At 42.1% G+C, this 21,427-nt stretch overlaps 1 protein-coding gene and 1 long non-coding RNA gene across 3 annotated transcripts in view; one reads left to right on the forward strand and one right to left on the reverse strand.

Moving 5' to 3' along the window:
• The window catches only part of SDHAF3 (succinate dehydrogenase complex assembly factor 3), a 73,730-nt gene extending 59,671 nt beyond the window's left edge, over positions 1-14,059 (reverse strand). The window contains exon 1 of one of the 2 annotated variants that reach the window (XM_014603077.3): positions 13,885-14,059. In XM_014603077.3, the coding sequence (XP_014458563.2) occupies positions 13,885-14,046 (162 nt within the window). In that variant the 5' untranslated portion in view covers positions 14,047-14,059. The remainder of the gene's footprint in view (positions 1-13,884) is intronic. The other variant, XM_059728977.1, reaches the window with a different exon arrangement.
• Positions 14,060-14,248: 189 nt separating this feature from the next.
• On the forward strand, positions 14,249-19,047 carry LOC132250929 (uncharacterized). Its single transcript, XR_009462646.1, has 2 exons — positions 14,249-14,512; positions 15,138-19,047. It is a non-coding gene; the product is annotated as an uncharacterized LOC132250929 (long non-coding RNA).
• The last annotated feature ends 2,380 nt before the right edge of the window (positions 19,048-21,427 follow it).

The following is a 21,427-nucleotide window of genomic DNA, read 5'->3' on the forward strand; positions in this document are numbered from 1 at the left end:
GAAGTCAGCAATAGTCTTAGGCTGGTAAAACCTACAGAATCAGAGGGATAGTCAAATAGGCCTTCCAGATTTCCTTGTCATAGCCCAGTTTGATTCCAGTACTCAGAATACCACAGACATTTTTTCCCCTACCCACCATTAAAAATGTTATTCTTCATCATCATTGTTTTGTTCCTGCAATATCTCAGCCTATGTATGAGTAGCAAAAGACTTTGAAATAAGCGGAAGAGGTGGAGAAAGGATCACATCAGATCAAGGTATTCAGAAGTAGAAGATATGTTGTAAGTATGTGAAGGCAAAGAGAGCCAGTCACTGGTAAGGAGAAAAATTAATGGGGCCAAATATTACTTCGCACAGGGCCTGATGCAATATCCACTGAAGTAAATGGTAATCACATCAGTGACACAGGGTCTTCCCAACCTAAGGACAGGCCCCACAGGAAGTCAAACAGTATATATGAATAGGACAATTTAAAACACGTCTTGTGACATATTATAAGGCCCTTGAAACCAAATCATTCAGTCAAACAAACTGAACAAACAACTTGAGTCATATCAACAATTTGGAACATATCAATATTTGGAAATAAATTTGATTAAATACCATTGATCCATCGCAGCATCAACTATTTCAGTGCATCTGCTTGTTTGAAAAAAAACAAACCAAACTATTGTCCTTGATGCAGTCAGTCCTTGATGCAGTCAGTAGGTAGGATGGAATGATGTGCTTTCATCTGAAGCCTGTCAACAGGGCTCCTGAAATGTCTAGATTTGTTATGTCTAGATTAGCCTGAAACAGACTAATGGCAAAACACATTTTGCCCCTTGTCCCAATGTAGGACAAAGGGCATTGTGTTCCCAGGAGAAACACAAGTCTACATGGGTGTGGCGCAGTGCAAAAGCTGAAGAATTCCCAACACCCCGTGCTTCCATGCTGTGACCCACACCAGGTCCCGCACCAACCCGTGCTTTATGTGAAGAAACAGGATGCACAGAGACCTAGGCCAAAGTGGAAGCCAGGAAATCTCTGGCTCCCACACTTCCCTGTGCCACTGCACCAGGACCCACACTGACCCATGTCTCGGCAGGATCCAGCAGGGCTCCTAGCCACAGATTTCCACAGCTCCTATGCCACCCCACACCTCCCAGGGGCACATCTTTTTAAGCAGGGAAAGGCTAGGGTTCTCTGCTTAAGGAGAAGTGCCAGGGAGATTCTGTCTCTCTCTCTCTTTTAGCAGGGAAAGGCCAGGCTTCCCTGCTCATGGAGATGCACCCCTGGGATCTCCTGAGCATGTCTCTTTAAGCAGGGAATACCAGGCTTTCCCCATGTAAGAGGAACACCCAGAGATCCTGGGGATGTCTCTCAGAGATTCCCCAGGCATGTCTCTATAAGCAGGGAAAGTCAGACAGATGCTTCAAGGGCTCAATCCTGCCCAAGACTTCTCTGGGGTGTGCAAGATTGGCCTCCTCAAGCCTCTGGAGCAACTGTCCAGCATCTGGAGAGTATGGGCAGATCTGGCTGCCTGTCCTCTCCTACCATCAATAAAACAGGCACCCGCTGCAGTGAAGCAGCACAAACTATTTCTACCTTTGGGGATTTGTAGCGTGACAAAGAGTATGGATGTCTGTTTGCTGTGCATTTTTTATGGTGGCACAAAGGTGAGGAAAGGCCTCACTTGTTTCTACCCTAAGGTCACGTTCCTCAAGAAAATGACTGCTACAGCAAAACACAACTCTGAGTCTGCTTCAGTCCACATGTTAGCTCATAGAAAAGCTACCAGAATTGCATACTTCAAGGTCACCAATGGCTGAAATAGCTTCAACTGCAAGTTATTCAACCTGTCCGGTAACAGAAAATCTCAGGCCACTCTAGAGGTAGTTTTCAACCTTTTTTCATTTGAAGACCCCCCTAAAAAATTTTGAATGCAGGTGTGGACCCCGTTGGAAATTCTGAATGGTGTTCCAGACTCCTTTGAATTGTAAGTGTGAGTATTCACATACCTTTGATTGATCATAGCCATCTTTTGCAGACCCCTTAGGCATAGTCTGTGGACCCCAGGTTGAAAACTACTACTCTAGACAGTGATCCCTTGTACTCTCAAGAGAATTGATATATTCTTAGCTGAAGGTTCTGCACTTGAAACGTGACGAACTTAAGAAATGAAAAAGAACAATTAACAGGACTTAGATGAAGTAAACCAAAACAAAAACAAATCTAAAGAATTTTAACTGTATTTTCTGCTGTAACAACTCCGATCTATAATTTGTAACACAGTTGAGTAATTATCATCTTATTATTATTGTTTTTAAACAATATATTCTCAATACTTATATGACTTAGAGGACAGCTGAACTAATTTACTTATCAACTCTGTCAATGTTAATTCAATAGCATTTCTAAGTAATAATCATTACAGATCTAATTATACCAGCTGCCTCTTGTTTGAGTACCAATTATTTTAATTAAAATATTAAATATTTAGAAAATAGAAAAGAACAGATACTAATAATTGATACATTTCATTTTAATCTATCTGAATAGCTATGGTTCCTGAATAACAAAGCTTCTTCCTCTACTGTTAGCATCTCCCCATGGATTTTAAGATACAAGCCAATAATCTGAACCCAACGCAATAAAAATATATGGGCAAAAACATGACTTTCTATTATTTTTAATGAATTTACAATTATTCTTACTCACAGTGGTCTTGTTCTAAGCAACAGCATTCAAAAAGCAGTTTTTCAATGTTGTACATTTTAATATAATCAGATTATATTTTCCTTAAAAATACTGTAATGTCCACCTACACTTTGGAAGTTTTGGGAGTTGGTCATAAAATAAATCTTTAAGCTCCTATTGTAGGCAAATTAAAGTGACCCTTTTTGTCATATTTTAGAAAAAATGATTATTCAGTCATTCAAAAACGAGACTTCTGCCTATTCATTTGCTCACTGAGACATCATATCTGAAGTACTATTTTTCTATAAAGTAAAAGAAAGATTTTAAAGACAGTGTTAAGAAAATTAAAGTTTTGTAGATAGACTTCCTTTAAACAAATAGCGAGCAACTTCTAAAGTCAATATTTCATTTTAAATAAACAAGTGAAAATCCTGTACACTAAACAACGATAAATTTTGGTAAAAAATGCTAGGGCTATTTTAGCAACTAGTAAGTGTTCAGGAAACTGACTGGACTGCAAAAATATCATAATCACAGATCATATGCTGGCTCAGGAAAAACACTCAAAAGGCCAAAACACACACTGATTATAATTCTGTCAGTACATTTTGAGAATTATTAGAGTGCCTAGAGTCGACAAAGGTTGAGAACCATTGCTGTAGCAGCTTAGTCTATGCTAAAACCCCTTCTGACTTCACTGATGCAGGAATACGCATTCTTTTGCACAAAGGGTCAGGACCTAACACTACTGAAAATAAACAGGAATTTTAAAACTGAATACATGGACCTATTTGGATAGACATCATATGAAGGATCTATTTTAATTTGGAGATTCCATTAAATGTGTAAAATATATTTCAGAACATTAAAATGACCTGAGTAGGTACTCAAAGATAATCAACATTCAAGTGGACTTTGCATCTGGACTACACTTCTGTGAATCTGCAACCTTAAGTCTACCCCTCTTATGCATCTGCGTTGTTACTTTAATTACAAGATCACACACACCATTTCTCCAGTAATACAATATATCCTTCCCTTCTATGATTAGGGATCTGGGTTTTCTGTTTCCCACAGAAAAACTGAAAAAGCCACGAATTTTCTTTTACATGAGAAAAATGTGAATATCTCATTTTAATGGAGAAATGTGGATTTTCCACTTTTGCAAAGAGCTCTCTGCAGGCTGGTAGAATTCCAGCCTGCAAGGGGCCAGGGGGGGGTGCAAGAAGAGGGCAGTTAGGCAGGGGGCGCCATATGCATGTGCACATGTACACATGTGCATGACCACCAGGCAGCCTGGAAAGCAGCTCCCCACAAGTAAGTGTGGGGGTGGGGGGAGATTGAGGCCACATAGGGAGGGAGGGAGGGAGGGAGAGAGTTGGGCAGGGCTGGGGCTGCTGCCACTGCCCAGCTAGGGCGGTGTGTGGGGCTTGGGGCCTGGCCCTTTTCCCCACCCCCCCATGGGCTTCGCTCCAGCTGTGCCACTCACAGGAGAGAAGAAGCTGGGCTCCATGCTCTGCTTCACCACCGCAGCTATCGCCTCCCGTGGATGGCAACCAGCAGTGGCAACACGACAGCAGAGACAACCCCCCTTAAGAGCGGTGGTGCACCCTGTGACAGGCCAAGCTCCCTGCTTAGGTGACAGGTGGGGGGGCATTGGCTGGGGAGTGGGTGTGCCAGATGTAGCCCTGCTGTCACTTCCAGGAGCGCTGCCGGCGCTTCCCAGTTGGCAAAGTTGGCCGCAGGGGGACTCCCCCGGTCAGCAAGGTCCTCCCCGGTCAATGAGATTGGCCATGGGGGGGACCCTCCCCGATCGCCGACTGGTCGCTGGGGGGACACATGCTCCCTGACTAAGGTGGCACCAGTCACCCATGGCAACCAGGGCTCAGGCACTGCTGCAGGGGGCAGGGCTGCAGACCCAGGTCCCTGGCCTCATAGTCCTGGCAGCTGGGGGACCCCTCTGCAGGGCTGAGTGGGGCAGGGGGCTGTAAATTGGAGGCAAGACACCAGCAGGACCAGGGGGCTGTGGGTGGAGAGTGAGTGGCACCAGCAGGGCTGGGGCTATGGCTTGGGAGTGAGGGGCCTGGATCTGCATCCTGGTAAGCAAAGGGGGAAGGGGAAGCTCTGATTTTCCATGATAAAAAACCCAAAATTAAATGCCAAAATGTATAGGCATTTAGGATTTATTTTATTATAGTGATTAAGGCACTGGTGGGCTTCCAAATTGCTTTAAAATTGTAAATATATCCATAAAACATTGTGTTCAATTGATACCTATATCTATAGTGGAGTTTCATTTTAATCACAGATTTTGGGGGTTTTATCAGAGAATTTGTGATTTTTAAACAGAGAAAAGCAGTATCCCTGTATATGATACACATCTTGGATGGTACACAGTGAGTGAAGACATGTCTCCCTAGGAATTAAAATATACATACAATTAAGCTATACACATAATAAGAAAAATCAGGAATAGAAATCATTCATGTGTGTGACAGGCCAAGTTACCATGTGCACTATACATACCAGCCCAGCCCCTGGCTTCTTTACTTTTCATTCCATCCAGGAAGAGCACACACCAACTGCTGAAACTTCCTTAGCCTGACGAAGGGTTTTTGAACTCAAAAGCTTGCTTAATAACTATTCTCCAACTATTTGGGTTGGTCTAATAAAAGATATCAAATTCACCCAAGGAACCTTGTCTGCCTATACATACCATAACATACTCTATAAAAAAAATAACCCTCAACGCTGCTTTAATTCTGTTTTGCATTTAACAGCCCAGATTTTTTTTTACAGAGCAAGTTGGGAAAAATCTGTATATGTACATTTTTTAGAAGCACAGTTATGTTTCTTGTTATAAGCAAGATGCTAGTGCTTCTAGTGCATAGTTCCTTTACTGTACCATATACACATATGTCATAAATGTACTGCTGCATGATTTTCAGCAATTGTTCTAAAACCCCCATGAGATCAATATAGATGGGTCTATTCCAAGAACCCAAGTGCTTACAGCCCTCTAAAGTAAAGAGTTAAAGATGAGCTTCAAGACCTACTGCTCAGCAATAAAAGAAATGCAATCTCTTCCCAAGTTAAGTTTTCTAGGTTGTAGAACCCTTTCAAATTCTGAAGTGCAAAACCCCACAGTCCTAAAATGTGAAATTATGTCATTTAGAAATAACACTTTGAGAGAGAAAGAGACTTTGGGGGAAAAGTAAGATGAAATGGAGGGAAAACCAACTGGATCCGCATTAAAAGGAGCTGGCTGGCAAACCTGGAACTACCTCACTCAGGATACTCATTTACTTGCCCAACTCTTCTTAAGGGTAAATTGGAAGACAGCAGTACAACAGCATCTTTCCCTGCTGGGAAACAGCACCTTTCCTTCACTCACGCAGCTGGAAGTGCATATATAATGGAGGTGCTGCTTTGTGAAATCCTCAAGATGAGTAGCACCTTGTTCAAGCAAATGGCAAAAAGATGCACCTCCAGATGAAAATTTAATCTCCTAACCTAAACAAATTAGAGAAATGTGGTCTTGACAAAACTACTATAAATTATAGATAGCAATAGCCACAAGCAACGAGTAATTATTAACAGGTCCATGTCAAAATGTCAGGAAGTTTTGAGTGGAGTCCCACAGCAGTCTGTCCTGGATCCGGTGCTGTTCATCTTGGTTATTAATGATTTAGATGCCAGTTTAGAAAGCTTCTTTAGCAAGTTTGCAGATGACACAAAACTGGGAAAGACTGCTAACATGTTGGAGGATGTGAGTACAATTCAGAAGGATCTCAACAGATTGGAAAGTTGGGCCAGAGCTAACAGGATGAAATTCAATATGGACAAATGCAAGGTTCTACAACATGGGAAAAATAATCAAAAACACAAATATAAAATGAGTGGAACTTGACTGGATGACAGAACTATGGGAAAGGACTTGAGAGTCTTGGTAGATCCCAGACTCAATGAGTTTGCAGTGTGATGCAGCCACACAAAAGGCAAATGCAGTTTTGGGATGCATCAACAGAAGCATTAGGTACAAGACATGGAAGCTGACAGTGCCTTTCTACTTGTCAGGCATCGTCTGGAGTACTGTATGCAGTTCTTGGCTCCACATTTTAAAAAGGACTTGGAGAAGTTACAGAGGGTCTAGAGGTAGGCAACAAAAAAGATAAAGAGCTTGGAAGACACATCAGATAAGGAGACGCTGAAGGAAGTAGACATGTTCAATTAGCGTAAAAAGTGCTTAAGAAGGGAAATGACAGCAGTCTTCAAATACCTGAAAAGTTGCCATAAAGAAAAGGAAAAACACCATTTCGCTCTTGCTATAGAGGAGGGCAAGGACCAATGGCTTGACACTGAAGTAAAGTAGGTTTCGACTGTATATCAGGAAAAGCTTCTTCACTGTTACAATAGTGAGGCAGTGGAATAGACTGCTTAGGGAAGTTGAGGACTTGCCATCGCTGAAGGTGTTCAAGAAATTGGACAGCCACTGGTCAGGGATGATCTAGGCATAGCTATGTTTATGCTCCACAAACAGTATTTCCCATGCTTCTGGGTTTTGCTGGTAGTCCCTGCCCCACCTTTCTGCTACATGTGTCAAGGTGTTTTTAAGCCTCCCTGAGAGGCATTGGGTGCTGGTCACAGCCAAGGTTGGAGACTTTGATAGGGGTGTGCCAATGTTCCTGCTGGGACCAAAGCCAGAGGTTGCTGGCTAGAGGGCATTGCCTTTCCACTCAGTCAGACCAATTGCCATATTGAGGGTCAAAGAGGAATTTTACCCCATGGTCACATTGGTATGGACTGTGCAGGGTTTTGCCTTCCTCTGTAGTGAGGGGTTTGGCCCCCTGCCTGGAATCTTGAGCACATATTGACATTTCATAGAAGGACATTGGCTGCCATGGTTCTCCTGCTTTATCCATGCCAGGTTAGGGTGTTAGGTCTGTGTTGTGTCAGGGTTCCTATGTAGAGCTTAGATTAGGGATTGTATAGGATGGTTTGGATAGGGATGATTCTGCCTCAGGCAGGGGGCTGGACTAGACTATATCTGGAGGTCCTTTCCTGCCCTATTTCTCTATGATTCTATGATTAATCCACCACTTCTCATTTTCTACCACTCACTGTCTCAGATGGTGTTCCTATCTAAGTAAACACTTCATCCAAACGAATCCCAAGACTGCAACTCAAGACAGTAATACTTTAAGCATTGCTGATCTTCCTTTAGCCATGCTGGATCTAGTACAAAGCTCTTATAAAAAAAGAATGGAGGTAGCCAGCTCTGTCCTCAGAAAGAAGATATTTCCTTGACTGCCAGTTTTGCAAGGGGTCCGATTCATCTTCTTCATCCAGTGGTCCAAAGAAGAATATAAGAACACTATTGCACAGCTGTTCCTGGCCCAGGTACTTCAACTGTAGCCTCTGCAAATTTCTGGATGAAATTCAAATATAATTAAATGTTTAGGTAGCTTCTGTAAGGACTGAAGAAAGGTTCCCTACAGTCACTGTCTTGGATACAGTATCCTTCTATTGTGGAGATTTATTTGGCATGTCTAGTCCTCTAGTTTAAATAGCAGCCCATACCACCTTGATATTTACCCTGCCCTCACTCACACAGCTGGAATGGCCTAGACAATGGAGGGGGTTAGATCATCTTAACTGCTTTATGAAATCCTCAGTTTAGCAAGTACCAGGATCATCAATGTCAAGACATCTAGCACTAGGAACACTGACTCTTGGCACATGAGTAGTGGTCTTGGCTGGAGAAATAAAAAAACAGAAAAACAACACACACCCCACAGTGCATTGAGAAACCTGAATCCTGCCAAAGCCATGTGAGAGAGAGATCACAAGGCTAGTACTGTAGGCATTGTGGCAGCCCAAGAGAGGACTGAAAATCAGACCACTGTGCGTAGGCTGCTATGAAGAATCTTTGTCTGTGTGCCCACTTTACGCCTAGAAAAAGTTTGCATTCCTAGCTGCCAAGACATAGAAGTTTAACAGAGGTGTATTGAGAAAATGCTAGCCATCTCTCCCTCAGTGCTTCCTGTCTTGGTCTCTTATGTGGAGATTCAGTTTAATCCAATTAGCTAGCACTCTGCTCCACCAGCATGAGACACTGAAACCCATGTGCACCCTCAGGCTTGCTGATGACATATGGCACTTTGATGGTGAAGCCACCCTGCTGAGCTTACTAGGAGGCAGATGTCTTCATCTGCATGTCACATTGTCTCAGGAGATGCAGATGTCTTCTTCTGCATCTCCTGAGAGTTTACAGACAAGGTTCTTTGGATAAATCCGATATCTTCTATTAGACCAACTATTTGAGTTGGGCTAATAAAAGATACCGGATTTACCCAAAGAACCTTGTTTGCCTATGTCCTCAGACCAACAAGGCTACAACCTACACCCCTGAAACATGAGCGTTACAGACATCTTAGATTTAGCTTTAATAGCTTACTCTTGAAAGCACTTTAGGCTTAAGATGGACTTGTGAGAGCCTCCCTGGGGTGTCCAAAAGGGAAGCTCCAGTGTTTAGGAAGACATCCATAAACACAGCTGGCAGTCTTAAAATTAAGTAATATAGTGAACATTACTCTTAAACATGATTCTTGTAAATGGTAATTTAGAGAGGTGCTGCTGAGTGCTCTTACTTCCTTCTTAGATACACCAACAAAATAAAAGGAAGATACCATTGCATCAAGGAAACACTGGACCGAGGAGAAAAAAAAATCAAGGACTCAGAAAACACATCAAATGGAAGGCATTACAACAGAAAAAACAAATGACTAGACTGAGCAACCCAAAGGCCACCTTAAAAGTTTCTGGTATCAGTGCACCAAAAATAAAACTGGTTCTAACACACTGCAGAGACTGGCTAAGAGGCACAGATGCATAGAGAAGGCAAGCATCAGAATCCCAAATTGGCACAGGACACCAAAACTAGTGGTGCTGGCAGGCTACCTTGGAGCCAGTATATCACAAAAAACTGGAATCAGGGTGGATAAAAATCGATTTAAAAAATCATATTTTTATTTAAATCATTTTCTATTTTTATTTATATAATTAAGTTTCCCTTTTTAAAAATAAACTAGTTGAAAATGAAATTTGAATTTAATGCAACATAGTTTAAGATATACATTTAGTAAAATCTATTAAAATAATTTAAATAAAATATTTAGTCAATAAGCCTCTACTAAAAACTGAAGTTTTTAGGTTAATTTTCTTCTATTTAAGAATGAGGTGGAAACCTCTAACTTTTGAGGTCAAGTTTTAAAAATATGGCACGGTATTTCATGTATTAGGGGAATGCAGGATCTATACTACTGGATGCAAAGGATTAGCAAAGTCATCAAAGGTATTGGAAGTTGGATTCTGACTCTAATAGACACCATCATGTGTACTCTCTGATCAGGACTAGCCACTAAACTCACCTGGATGGTACCAAAAGCCTGTTTTATTCTACCTGAGCTCTGATTAGTTCTGCTCTCAAATCATGAATACTTATGATTCTTCACCCACAATGGAGGCTTATTCTCCAGCTCATGGAAAAAACAACCACCTGCTTAGTAACCCCTGCTTCTGAATGGTTAAATGGCCTTCCTTGGTCCACTTGCATAGATGTAAACATTACTTCTCAAGTGCTCTCTCCATGTCTTTAAACTAAAATATGCAGCATGCAAGGCCAGGGGGTTAAAAAAATTAGCAGAAATAATGGATTGTCAGGGAAGAGGGCTGTGTTTTGTTTTTGGTGGGGGTGAGAAAGGGTGTGGTGGGTTATGTCACAGGGAGAAGGAGTCTTGGTTTATTGTTAATTTCTTGTGTGAAGGAGGAGGAGGGAGCAGAGTAAGAAGCAGTTTCTGCAACATAATGAACAGACCTTGGGCTCAAGACAGTGTAGGAAAAGGAACAACATTCTGTGGACTATAATAGTATAGGCTAGTCTTGATTCAATTACACATTTTTAATATTACCCCTGCACATCTAAAATGAGTTTTATTGATAGTTTAAGGAAATATACAAGCCCTACAAAAAGATATCCTGTGCAGAATAGTTTTAATATGAATTTATTAATTTTAAAATAAAGATGCAAATTTTTTTATATTGATAAAAAAGGCATTAAATAAAAGATAATTGTTATGATTTATTGAATATTCTCCATATAGAACTAAGTATGAAAACATTTTATCATTTAAGCACTGGTTAAAAAACATCTGCTATAGGACAGTTCTTTCATTTACAATTATTTTAAAGTAATGCACCAAGTAATAATTAGTGTAATTGACTTTTTAACCATTTTGTGTCAGGGTCCATTTTAGGCATAAGAAATTATGAGCATCCATCATCTGCACAGTGAATTATCTGTATCCAAAAAGAAACTTTCTTTATTATCAAGTAAAACTATGGTTGAGTTTCTAATCAGGACCAGGTAAGTCCAGCAAGACAAAAGAGATGAAGATTTTTCAGTTCATTTATTCAATAAATTCTCTCTTTCATCTTGCTCAGAACAAACATTTCACTTACATGGTTCAATCATTACAACCAGGTTACACTATACCCAGCAAAACAGGTATTGTTGGAAGGCTTTTGGATACAGTATATGAAATGGAAACTGAACAGTGTGCAAAAAACACTGAAGGGAAAAACGTTAATTTGAGTCTTGACTGATGGAGCAAAGTACACAATGATCTGGCGGTAATGTGTGCTTGTATGAAACAGAAGACAAGATTGTTCATCTCATAGAAACAATTGTATTGTATCAGGAAATGCACCTACTGCAGAATATTTAAGAGTAGCAGCAGTAAAAGCTACAACAAACTGGGCATGTCTACACAAGATGTTAACTGCCCAGTAGCCTAATAACACTGCGTAGTAGCGTGCCAGGCAAAAACCATGCTAATATGCTATTGCACAGTAAGTTACTGCACAGTAAGCGTCACTAAAAACCCGTGTGCTTCTTGGTTAACCAAGTACTAAATTTAATGCGCAATAACTACAATGCATTAATAAACGTGTAGAAGTGCCCACTGTGAGCAAAAGTTCAAGTATCACGTGTGTGGCCTTGTCACAGATAATGCTGCAAATGTAGCAAAGATGAAAAGAAACTTAGAAGATAATGAAACATAACATATGGTGCAGTGGTCATTTGATGCATCTTTCAGCCAAAGATATAAGTATCCAGGAATAAAGGAAAACGTTGAAATTGCTCCTGTAACAAGCAGTTGCTTCAGCTTCACTGAGAAGAGTTGGGGGGATCGAAGCTAATTTGCCACCAAGATGTACAGTGGAATGCTGTGGTTCACTGCACTGAGCTATTTATTAAAAACTGGCCTACTGTGATGACCATCTGAATAAAAAACCAAGACAAAATTGAATGAAGTATCATAACTAGAGTAGTGAACATTAACAAAATAGAAATGTAGAAGATACACTGAATACACTAAAACCTATGTCTGTAGCCTTGGACAAACTACAGAAAGATTGCTGCTGTATTGTGGATGCTGTTGAAAACTGGGAAGAAGTTCAAGAAACATTAAAGCAAGAAATACCCAATGGCAAAGTTAAATTGCAGACAGCAAAGAAGCAGATGGATCAAGCACTTATTCCACCTCATTTTCTTGCCAATAGTCTTAACACAAAGTACCAGGGTAGATGCCTAACTGCTGAAGAGGAAAATGCTGCTAATCATCCATCAATCATGCCAACCATAATAAATTTCAGGACTAGAGAGAAATCATTCAAGCAGTACATGTGCTGAGGATGTCTTAAAGAAAAGTCACATGATGGAACTGGTGGAAATCACTAGCAAAGCATCTGGAACTAGAGTTTGTTGAAGTGCTTTTACCAGCAGTAGCCACTTCTGCAGGTGCAAAAATAATATTTTCTCCATTTGGACTGGTTCATTCAAAGCTGAGAAGTCAAGTGGGAGCTGAAAGAGTCAGAAAGCTTGTTTTTCTCTTCCAGGCTACAAATAAAAAGGGGAAGGTGGATGAGATTTATGAGTTCTAAAAACCTGAAAGGGGGTAATTTTTTTCAAACAGCCTAGCTAAAAAAAATTACTCTCATTTTAAAGAAAATTAGGCAAGTACGAAGTTAAGCTCAAATGACTTTCACTGAAGCATCTTAGAACATTTTTCCCAGGGCGACCTGAAATAATTGGTTTAATTCAGTAACCAGAGTTCATACTTCTAATAATATAGCAGTTAATACTATTATTTAGTTAGTTGTAAACATGTACCATGTTTTGTTAAAAACAAAAAAGTTTCTGTATCCAAAACATTAGTTTGTTTAATAAAGCTGAAGTGCAGGTTTTGTGTGTTTTAATTAAATTCAAGTTGCATTTTTAATGCAGCTCGATACAAATATGAACCAAAAAAAATCATATAGTGATTAAGAAATAAATATTTCACCATTTTATAGCATCCTAAAATGTAGGACTTCTAACAATCCAAATATGTTAAGTTATATATATATAGGTTGTATACCTAGGAAACATATGTATTAAAGCTACTGTAAAAAATATATTTACTTGTAAATCAACATGTTTTAACTGCTCCTCAGACCAGTTTGCGAGGCAGTGGGTACTGGCTGGTGTGCCCTGCTTGGAAACCTTGTGAACTCATGACCATTGTTTCCACTCCCATCTCCTTTTAAGGCGCTACTACACCTTCAAATCAGAGCTGGATAAAAACCAGCTACAGAGCAGTTACACATTTTCCAGTCCTAACTACAGCTGGTTTTTTGGTTTGTTTTTTTTTTTACAGTGGGCTAGTCATCCTCATCAAATGGTAATTACCTTACACGTGTGGCCAGTCTAAATTTACTGCATACTTCACCTGCCACTTGCATAATAATTACTTTGCACTGGGGACCAGTCTAAATTTCTTGCACGATCATTACTTTGCACACGCAGCTCCTCTAAATTCATTGCGCGATTCACCTGTGACTTGTGTGACACCGCGCACGTGTGGCAGGTCCAGACGTGACTGACCCGTGAACTGCAGGATAACGGCTTGGCACGTGTCGGACTACACTTGGTGCCCGCTTCCCCACTGAACACATGCAGGGTGCAGCAGGAGCCCCGGCAACCCCGGGAAGCGGGGCTGTGTCAAACGTGGCGCTAGACGCAGCTTCCCCTGGCCTACCGCCCCGCGGGCTGGGCTCGCTCCTCCTGCCCCCACCCGGCCGGCGCCGGCGCCGGGCACTTGCCTCCCATTCCCGCAGGAAGCGCTGGGCCTCGGCCGGGCCGACCGCCCGGTGCCGCCGGAACTCGTCGCGCACGTAGCGGTCTCCCAGCGCCCGCAGCGCCGGCGGCAGCGCCCGGTGCAGCCGCAGCAGGCGGCGGTAGAGGCCGCGCGCCCGGCCCGCCATGCCCGACCCGGCCGCCTCCCCGCGCTCAGCCGGGTCCGGCCTGTGCGAGAGGCTGGGCTGGGGGCGCCTCCCCGGCTCCTCACGCAGGGTCCGGCCCGCAGCGTGGCGAAGGCCGGCACAAGGGCCCGCCCCCCGCCGGTTTCCGCCGGCCCAGCTGGAGGCGCCACGGGAGCGGCCCTGCTCCCACTCGCCGCGGTCCCTGCGCTGCCGTCCCCCGGGCGGATCTAGGAGGATGAAAACGTGGAGGAGCGCCTGCTTTAAAAACAAACAAACTAGCAGCTTGACAAGTAGGCCAAGGGTATAGGGCTGCATCAAGATGAAGCCAAAACTGCACGGTCTGGCCTTGGCCCACCTGCTCATCCTCGTTTGCCTCCTCAGAGAGCATCGGGGCAGAGGCAAGTTGCTGCAACCCTCCAGCTCAGCCTGGCCGCATGCCCGCTGCCTACCAGGGGAGAGGCCAGCCAGGGTGAGCTGACCCCTTCCAAACTAAGCCCCTTGCCTGGAAGAGGAAATGTCTGGGTAACAAGGCTCAGCCTTGTACTTAGGCTGCTTGCTGCATCCTTGGTACATGCCGCTGCCACCGTTATGGGCACCTTCACGCAGGCAGCGGGGCTGCTCCAGTGCACCGTAGTTGTGAACGACTCATGCCCCTGGCAGCTGGGGAGGCAGGGGGGGAGCAGCGGGAGCTCTGCAGCAGTAAGCTGGGGAGCTCCCGCAGATGCTGCCAGTGCTGTCGGCAGCAGGGGTGGGGTGGTGAGCACTGACCAAGGGTCAGCAACCACCCATAGCCGCCATCGGCGGCGGGGTGGCAAACAGCAACTGCCCCGCAGGCGCCACCAACAGTGCCAGCAGCGCCTTTTTGTAGGGGGTGCATTGCCACACTCAGGGGGTGCATGTGCATGTACTCCCTATGTAACATCCCTGGCTGTAATTATAGCAGACTCTACCATCATGTGTATCAGCATCCCCATGCTGAAAAATGACACAGAAAGTGCTTTCCTGTAGCACATGTATAAACGCCTTATGTTCCTTGGGTACCTGACTCTCTTCCTGGCTAGCCTCCTAACCTTGCTTTCTGCCTGACCCTCTAGAGCTCTGACTTGGTTCCTTGGATAGATCCCCTGGCTTCTGACTTCCTGGCTTCTCCCAACCCTGAAGTGACTTCCAGACCTGACCTGACCACAGCTGGAATGACACAACAACAACTATAACTTCATCAGAATAAGTTCAAAAAAATCTGCAGGACTGTCAAATAGGCCCTTCATCCGAATCGCAGAACAATGGCTAGCTTGATTTGTTGAACATCAAGACCATTAAAAAGAAGAGAGGGTCGGTCACACCTGTGGAATGAAGAGTGTGGAAGGGATTAGGTAGATGATAATGAGCCAAGAAGTCAATTGACTCCCTCAGCACTGCCTGACCAGAAATGCTGATGCCACTGGCTGGCTGTTGGTTTTAAAATTTGGGTGGAGCAGGAATCAAGGGGGAGGGAGGTAAGTGCACCAAACTACCTTATCCCCCCTGAGATCCAGCCTTGCTTGTCTCTTATTGAGGGGAGCCTTGAGCCTGAAAAGGTTGAGAACCACTGCTCTACCAGGGGTGGATCCAGAATTGCCTGAAGGAGCAGAAACCTACGTGGCAAGGGGGACTGCACCCCTGCTCCCAGGGTGTGAATTATGGGGGGGGTTAAGCCCCCCCCATAAAAGACAAGATCCCCCCTGTAAGATCTGAAAATTATAACCTGGGAGCTCTCCAATTAGATTGCTCCTTCCAAAGAACTGGTTTAATTTTTTTGCAGACTCCACCAAGAGTCAAAGTGTAATTTGAACTCTGCCTGTTCCCAGCCTCTTCTACCCTCATCAGTGTGGGCAGACCACACTGCAGGACCTCCAGGGTCTTTAAGTCCCTAAAGCAAGTGAACCACCCTCCCTCCCCCAAACTTCACCTTCCTACTCAGAGGCAGTTTCCTCCCTTTCTGCCGTGCTCCTTCTCCCCATTATTCCCCTGCCTGCCACCCTGTTGTTTTCTCCACTGCTCCAAAGCTAGCCAAGGTAAGCAGGGGCTGAGGTCATTTGGGGCAGGGGAGCGGGGAAGACAGTGGCAATAGGGTAGCTAGAGTGTAGTTTCCCATGGCAGCCACAGGGAAGAAGAACCCCTTTCCATCCCTGGTGCCCTTGTCTCCATGACCCACTAAGCCCAGCTCTTGTGCAGTAGGCAGAAAGAGATTTGGTGTTTCCGTGTCCCCTGCACAGCAGGAGAGAAGGGGCAGGGAGAAGGCATTTTGATCAGGAAGATGGAAGGGAGGAAGGGTTTTAACCTGATTTAGGGACTTTAAGATGTCTCTGGAGTTTCCTGTGGGTTTCCCCAATCCAGAAGACGGATGCAGCCACCTCCTCTGGATCTGTTCCTATCTATAGCCATCAGTGTTGTGTCTGGCTACTTGGATTCCTCCATCCCGATAGACAGGTACCTCTTTACAATTGGGGACAGTCTTTGGCACAAGTCCAAAGCAGGGTTCAAACTCTCACTTTTGGAGCAGGATGCCTTAACTGCTTAGCCTTTGTACCCTGCGCAATGAGAGAATAATAAGAAAAAAAAAACTCAACATCCCCTCACCTTTACCACAATAACAAAGACAAAAATTAAGATTCTGGTGGGTGGTATCTTTACTAGGCCAACTGCATGTTTGGAATAAAGTGAATCAAGCTTTCAAATGCAAGGCATTCTTCATGAGGCCAGAAGAATGTCCTTCATTCAAATGCTTGTCTCACTTCATTTTAACCATGAAGCTAGGCCAATAAAAGATACCACCCACAAAAATCCATGTCTCTTGCCTAGCTCCTGGGCCATCAGGGCTACAACATTATTCCAACACTATCAAAGAAAAAATAATATTTTATTTGCTTGTGAAAAGAGAAGTTCCCCCAGACAAGTTAGCTAGCATAATTTTGCAAGCAGATGAAAATGTTATGTATAAATTTTATACTATAAATGTATACTATAAAATGTCCTTGTGGGTAGATAGAGCTGTGTGGCCCTTCAAGGAAGGGAGAAGATAGATTGGTGATTGGAACATAAGATTTTTAAGTACTGTAGTAATACTCATTTGTTGTATCCATAACCAACAAATAAACAAGAATGAATAGAAACAAGTAATTTCAAAACACAGATTTGAATTCAGCTAACAAAATGTAACATTACACAATGTAATATCATCACTATTCAGACTCCCCTCAGCTTCCACTCTGTATACATCCATGAACAGAGAAATGTAGTTAGCTGTGTTAACCTAAAGTCAGGCAGGAGGCACCTTGTCTCTGATTCAGTTAGTCTACAAGGTGCACTTCTACCCTGCTTTTCTCCTGACATACAGCTAGTTAAGGCTTGTCTACTTGAAGAAGCTAGTGCATATTAAGCTGCATAGGAAGGGTATGAATGTATAGCAGACTAGTAACTCCACAATAACAGCCTCATGCCCTCATTTACCTTGCCATAGTAGTCAAAGCTCTACATACTATAGATATTCTAACTCAAATGGCACCAGTAGCTAAATTGTAAATTGTAATGTTTGAAGTTATATAGGACATACATTTTTAAAATATGAATTAATATAGAATGGTAAATAATTTAGCAAAAAAAACCCCACCTTACTGTACTTTTTCTCTCTTTTCACTTGTGCCTGTACATTGTGTCTGTGCATGTGTGTGTGTGTGGATGCAGTTTTCATTATTAATTACATATTACTAATGATTATTTAAAACTGAAAATAATGGTTAACATCCAGCTGTGATTCTGCTCACTTCACATTCAAGAATTTTTACTTGTTTACTGTCTTTTAAATAAAGCAGTTATAGCACTTACAAAATATACATTCACAAGGCTTGAGAACTAACTAGTCAATGCTATACTGAACTACACAAAAGTTCTATACAGAACTGGTCAGCAGGTTGGTAAAGCTAGGAATGTTACAAGACTGGTTTAATCCAGGAAATGCTGTCCTCCAGTGTTGCTCATTCTACCTGGTAGGTCTCACATTTCTGTTCGTTTGAATGGAGATTCTGTTTAAATCTGTTGCTGAAATGTAGGTATGACCCAGCAGCTAATGAAGGGTTAAAATTTTAAAGTCAGATATGCTGCTATGAAGGTATCATTAGTATGTGTTTGTACTGCTTATGCTATCCCACAGTGTAAAATTGTTTTATGAAAGTTATATAAGACAGTCGTTCTCAACTTTTTTTTGTAGCAGGACCCATTTGTAAACATCAGTACATCAATAGCCAGTCCTGATGCAGTGTCTCTCACTCCCGACCTGCTGCCCCCTGCCCCTCTCCCCAGGTTCCAGGCCTCCCCTTGTGTAGGGTATGGAGTGGGTGGGTGGAGTTAGAGGTGAAGTGTAGGGCATGGTGGGGGGGGAGAAGAAGCCCCTTGCAGGCTGGAACTCTGCCAGCCTGCAAGGGAAAAGCCACAGTTTCCCACACTTAATTCTTTAAAGGAGAATCCATTTTTAAAGTTTGTTTACAACCCTTTCGCATATTCTTGTGACCCACTTTTGGGTCGTGACCCACGGGTTGAGAAACACTGCCCTAAGAGAAACCTGCTTAAGGACCCAGTTCAGGAAAGTACTTAGACACATGTTTCTGTTCTGTTGACAAATGAATTCAACAGGTATGAGCACATGCTCAATTTAAGAATGTATTTAAGCATTGTCCCAAATAAGGATGCTTTTGTAAAGCAAAGCAACTTACACTTACATTATCTACATAGAGATCACAAGGCTTGGGGAGAAAAAAAGTAGTTCAGAAATGAATACTGCTATAAAAGTGGTGCACAATGAATAGTTAATATATTGCTTGAAAAAAGATGTGTTGCAGCATTTTAATGTCAAATTTTAGGGAGAAATTTAATTTTTAAAAATCACAGTTATTTTCCCCTCTGTTTGAGTACAAATAACAAGAACTGTGTATGTGCTGTGATCCTATAAATAAATTTTACACAATTTAAGCTTGGTTTATTTACATTTTTTAGCTTGGAGTGGATAGAGAGCTGGGCAATGTGAAATCTTATTACATTTTTGGGTGGGTCTGGTCTTTTGTGTCACCACATTGTTGTTAGTAAGCTCCTGCTTTCTATTAGCCTCCCACATAACAGCCCAAGTTTCAACATAGCTGTTCTCAATAAAGTTTTTTCAGCTGCTTAACATCACATCCAACCCACCCACATGGAAAAATCTTCAAATGTCAACAGTCATGGATATTTTGAAAAAACGGAACTGAACATGAACCACTGGTGGCTGTGACAAATGTCCTGCCTAATTCTTATTAACCTTTTTAACCAATCAAAAATTCACTCCCAAAATAAAAGGAAGCTTTTCTATAGGCTTGATGGGCCTGTCAGTAGGCACTGAGTCATTAAGAAATTTAACAAAAACTCGCCGTCAGGTTAAAATTATAATCCGCCCTTAACTGAGAAAAGGATTTTATCCGAATGTAATTTATATCTACTTATGATGCTTGCTTATTTTCTTATGTATCTCTCTCACCTCAGACAATGGAGAGGACTTAATCACTTCTACTCTTTCTTATCTTTATTTTCTAGTCTGTCTTTTTCCAACACATGCATAAAGTTGCACTGTTATGACTGCAAATAATGTAAAGGATTGTTTAAATCCTAGATGTAATTGTTATCAGTGAACTTTCAAAATATTTTTTCTCTAAATGTTTCTATTAGTATTGGGTTTTTTAATGCTTCCCCTGCCTTTTTCTTCCTTCATATAAATACATTTTGGCCAACAAACCTTGACAGTGTCCACTTCATTTCATTCTTTCGGTTGGGGCAGGGGGAGGATTTGTTAAATAGCTGATTTCTGTCCCATACCTATGCAACTCTACTGAAGTCTGTGAGGGCAAATTATATGGGGGATATATTTAAATATTCCACAGCCTTTTTTAATTATAACCAAACTACCTGTTTTGTGAATGTATATGATGTCATATAGGCACAGCTTGCATAGTTCATAAGTAATTCTTTTGCGGACTGCTTAAGCCCCCTGCTGGACTCCTGCTTCATTGCTCAACTATTGGTTAAATTAAAGTTAGCACAACCTTTTCACAAAGAGGGTAGTAAAGCACTGGAACAGGTTACCCAGAGAGGTTGTGAAGTCTCCGTCCTTGGAGGTTTTTAAGACCCAGCTAGACAAAGCCTTGGCTGGTATGATATAGTTGATAGTCCTGCTTTGAGCAGGGGGCTGGACGAGATGACCTTCCTAAAGGCCCGTCCAGCCCTAGTTTTCTATAATTCTAAGAGACAGTAGATCTTGGCTATTTCTTGCATTTTATATATTTTGCTTTTCAACACCAAATGGGTTTTGTTCCATCTTTAGGACTTTGATCACTGGAAAACAAACTACTGTCTGAAGCTAAAGGCAAAATAACATGCTGGTTCTGCAAATGGAAAGATGGTCTGCCTGCATGGAGATCGTTGCAGGATTAGGAGCTAAGTTCTTGGCACTTTTTTAAAGGAAAAATTTTGGCCATGTTTTTATCCTTTTCAGTAAGATTCACTCATATTCAGCATGATAGGAGAATATTTATATTACTGAAATGCCCCCTTGCCCTATTATCTAAGTGCCTCACAGTGTTTATCCTGACAATATCCCTTTGAGGAAGAGAAATGCTTATTGTCCCCATTTTGCAGGTGGGAGACTGAGGCAAAAGCCTTCTTAGTTATTGGTTGTTTTTTGTATAAAATTCCTAAAGCACCTTTCATCCCAACAGAACAATTTTCATTTCCTTTGTTCTAAAACTGAATGTTGCAAGACAGAGGGAAAAGGATTTTTCAGTTTTTGTCTGGGCAGTGTCAGTAGGGGAAATGACTGACTCTACAAATTATCAATTATTGTCAAGGACACCAAGACCTGTGATTAAGTGCACTTTTTTCTTTATAACTCAAAAATGAGAAGATATATTATGCAATGGTACCATATTATTTTCAGTAGTTCTGGTTAGTCCACAAATTTAAATAATGCTGTATAATTTTAAAGGGCATCATCTGCAAGCTCCCTTCTCCACATAATTGATAAATATTAAATTATGCTTCTCTTCATGCAGATCTTTTCTAAATAGCAAATCCATGTCATGGGGATAACTTATAATTTATTCCTACTCAGTTTTTTTTCCCTTAACCGATTTGCAATTCTCAACAAAAATTTACCCCTCTCACCTCTAAACTACTTATTTTTCTTAATTTGAATATATCAGAGCATCTAATTCTCCTTTGTATATTACTACAGACTGAAATTGGCTTTACTGAAGAGTCCAGACCAAAAAACAGTGTTGTGACAAAGTAATCTTCTACAGCAATGCACCTTCCAGAGTACCAAATG

The sequence above is a fragment of the Alligator mississippiensis genome, chromosome 5 (genome assembly GCF_030867095.1).
Source record: "Alligator mississippiensis isolate rAllMis1 chromosome 5, rAllMis1, whole genome shotgun sequence".
Lineage (NCBI taxonomy): Eukaryota > Metazoa > Chordata > Crocodylia > Alligatoridae > Alligator > Alligator mississippiensis.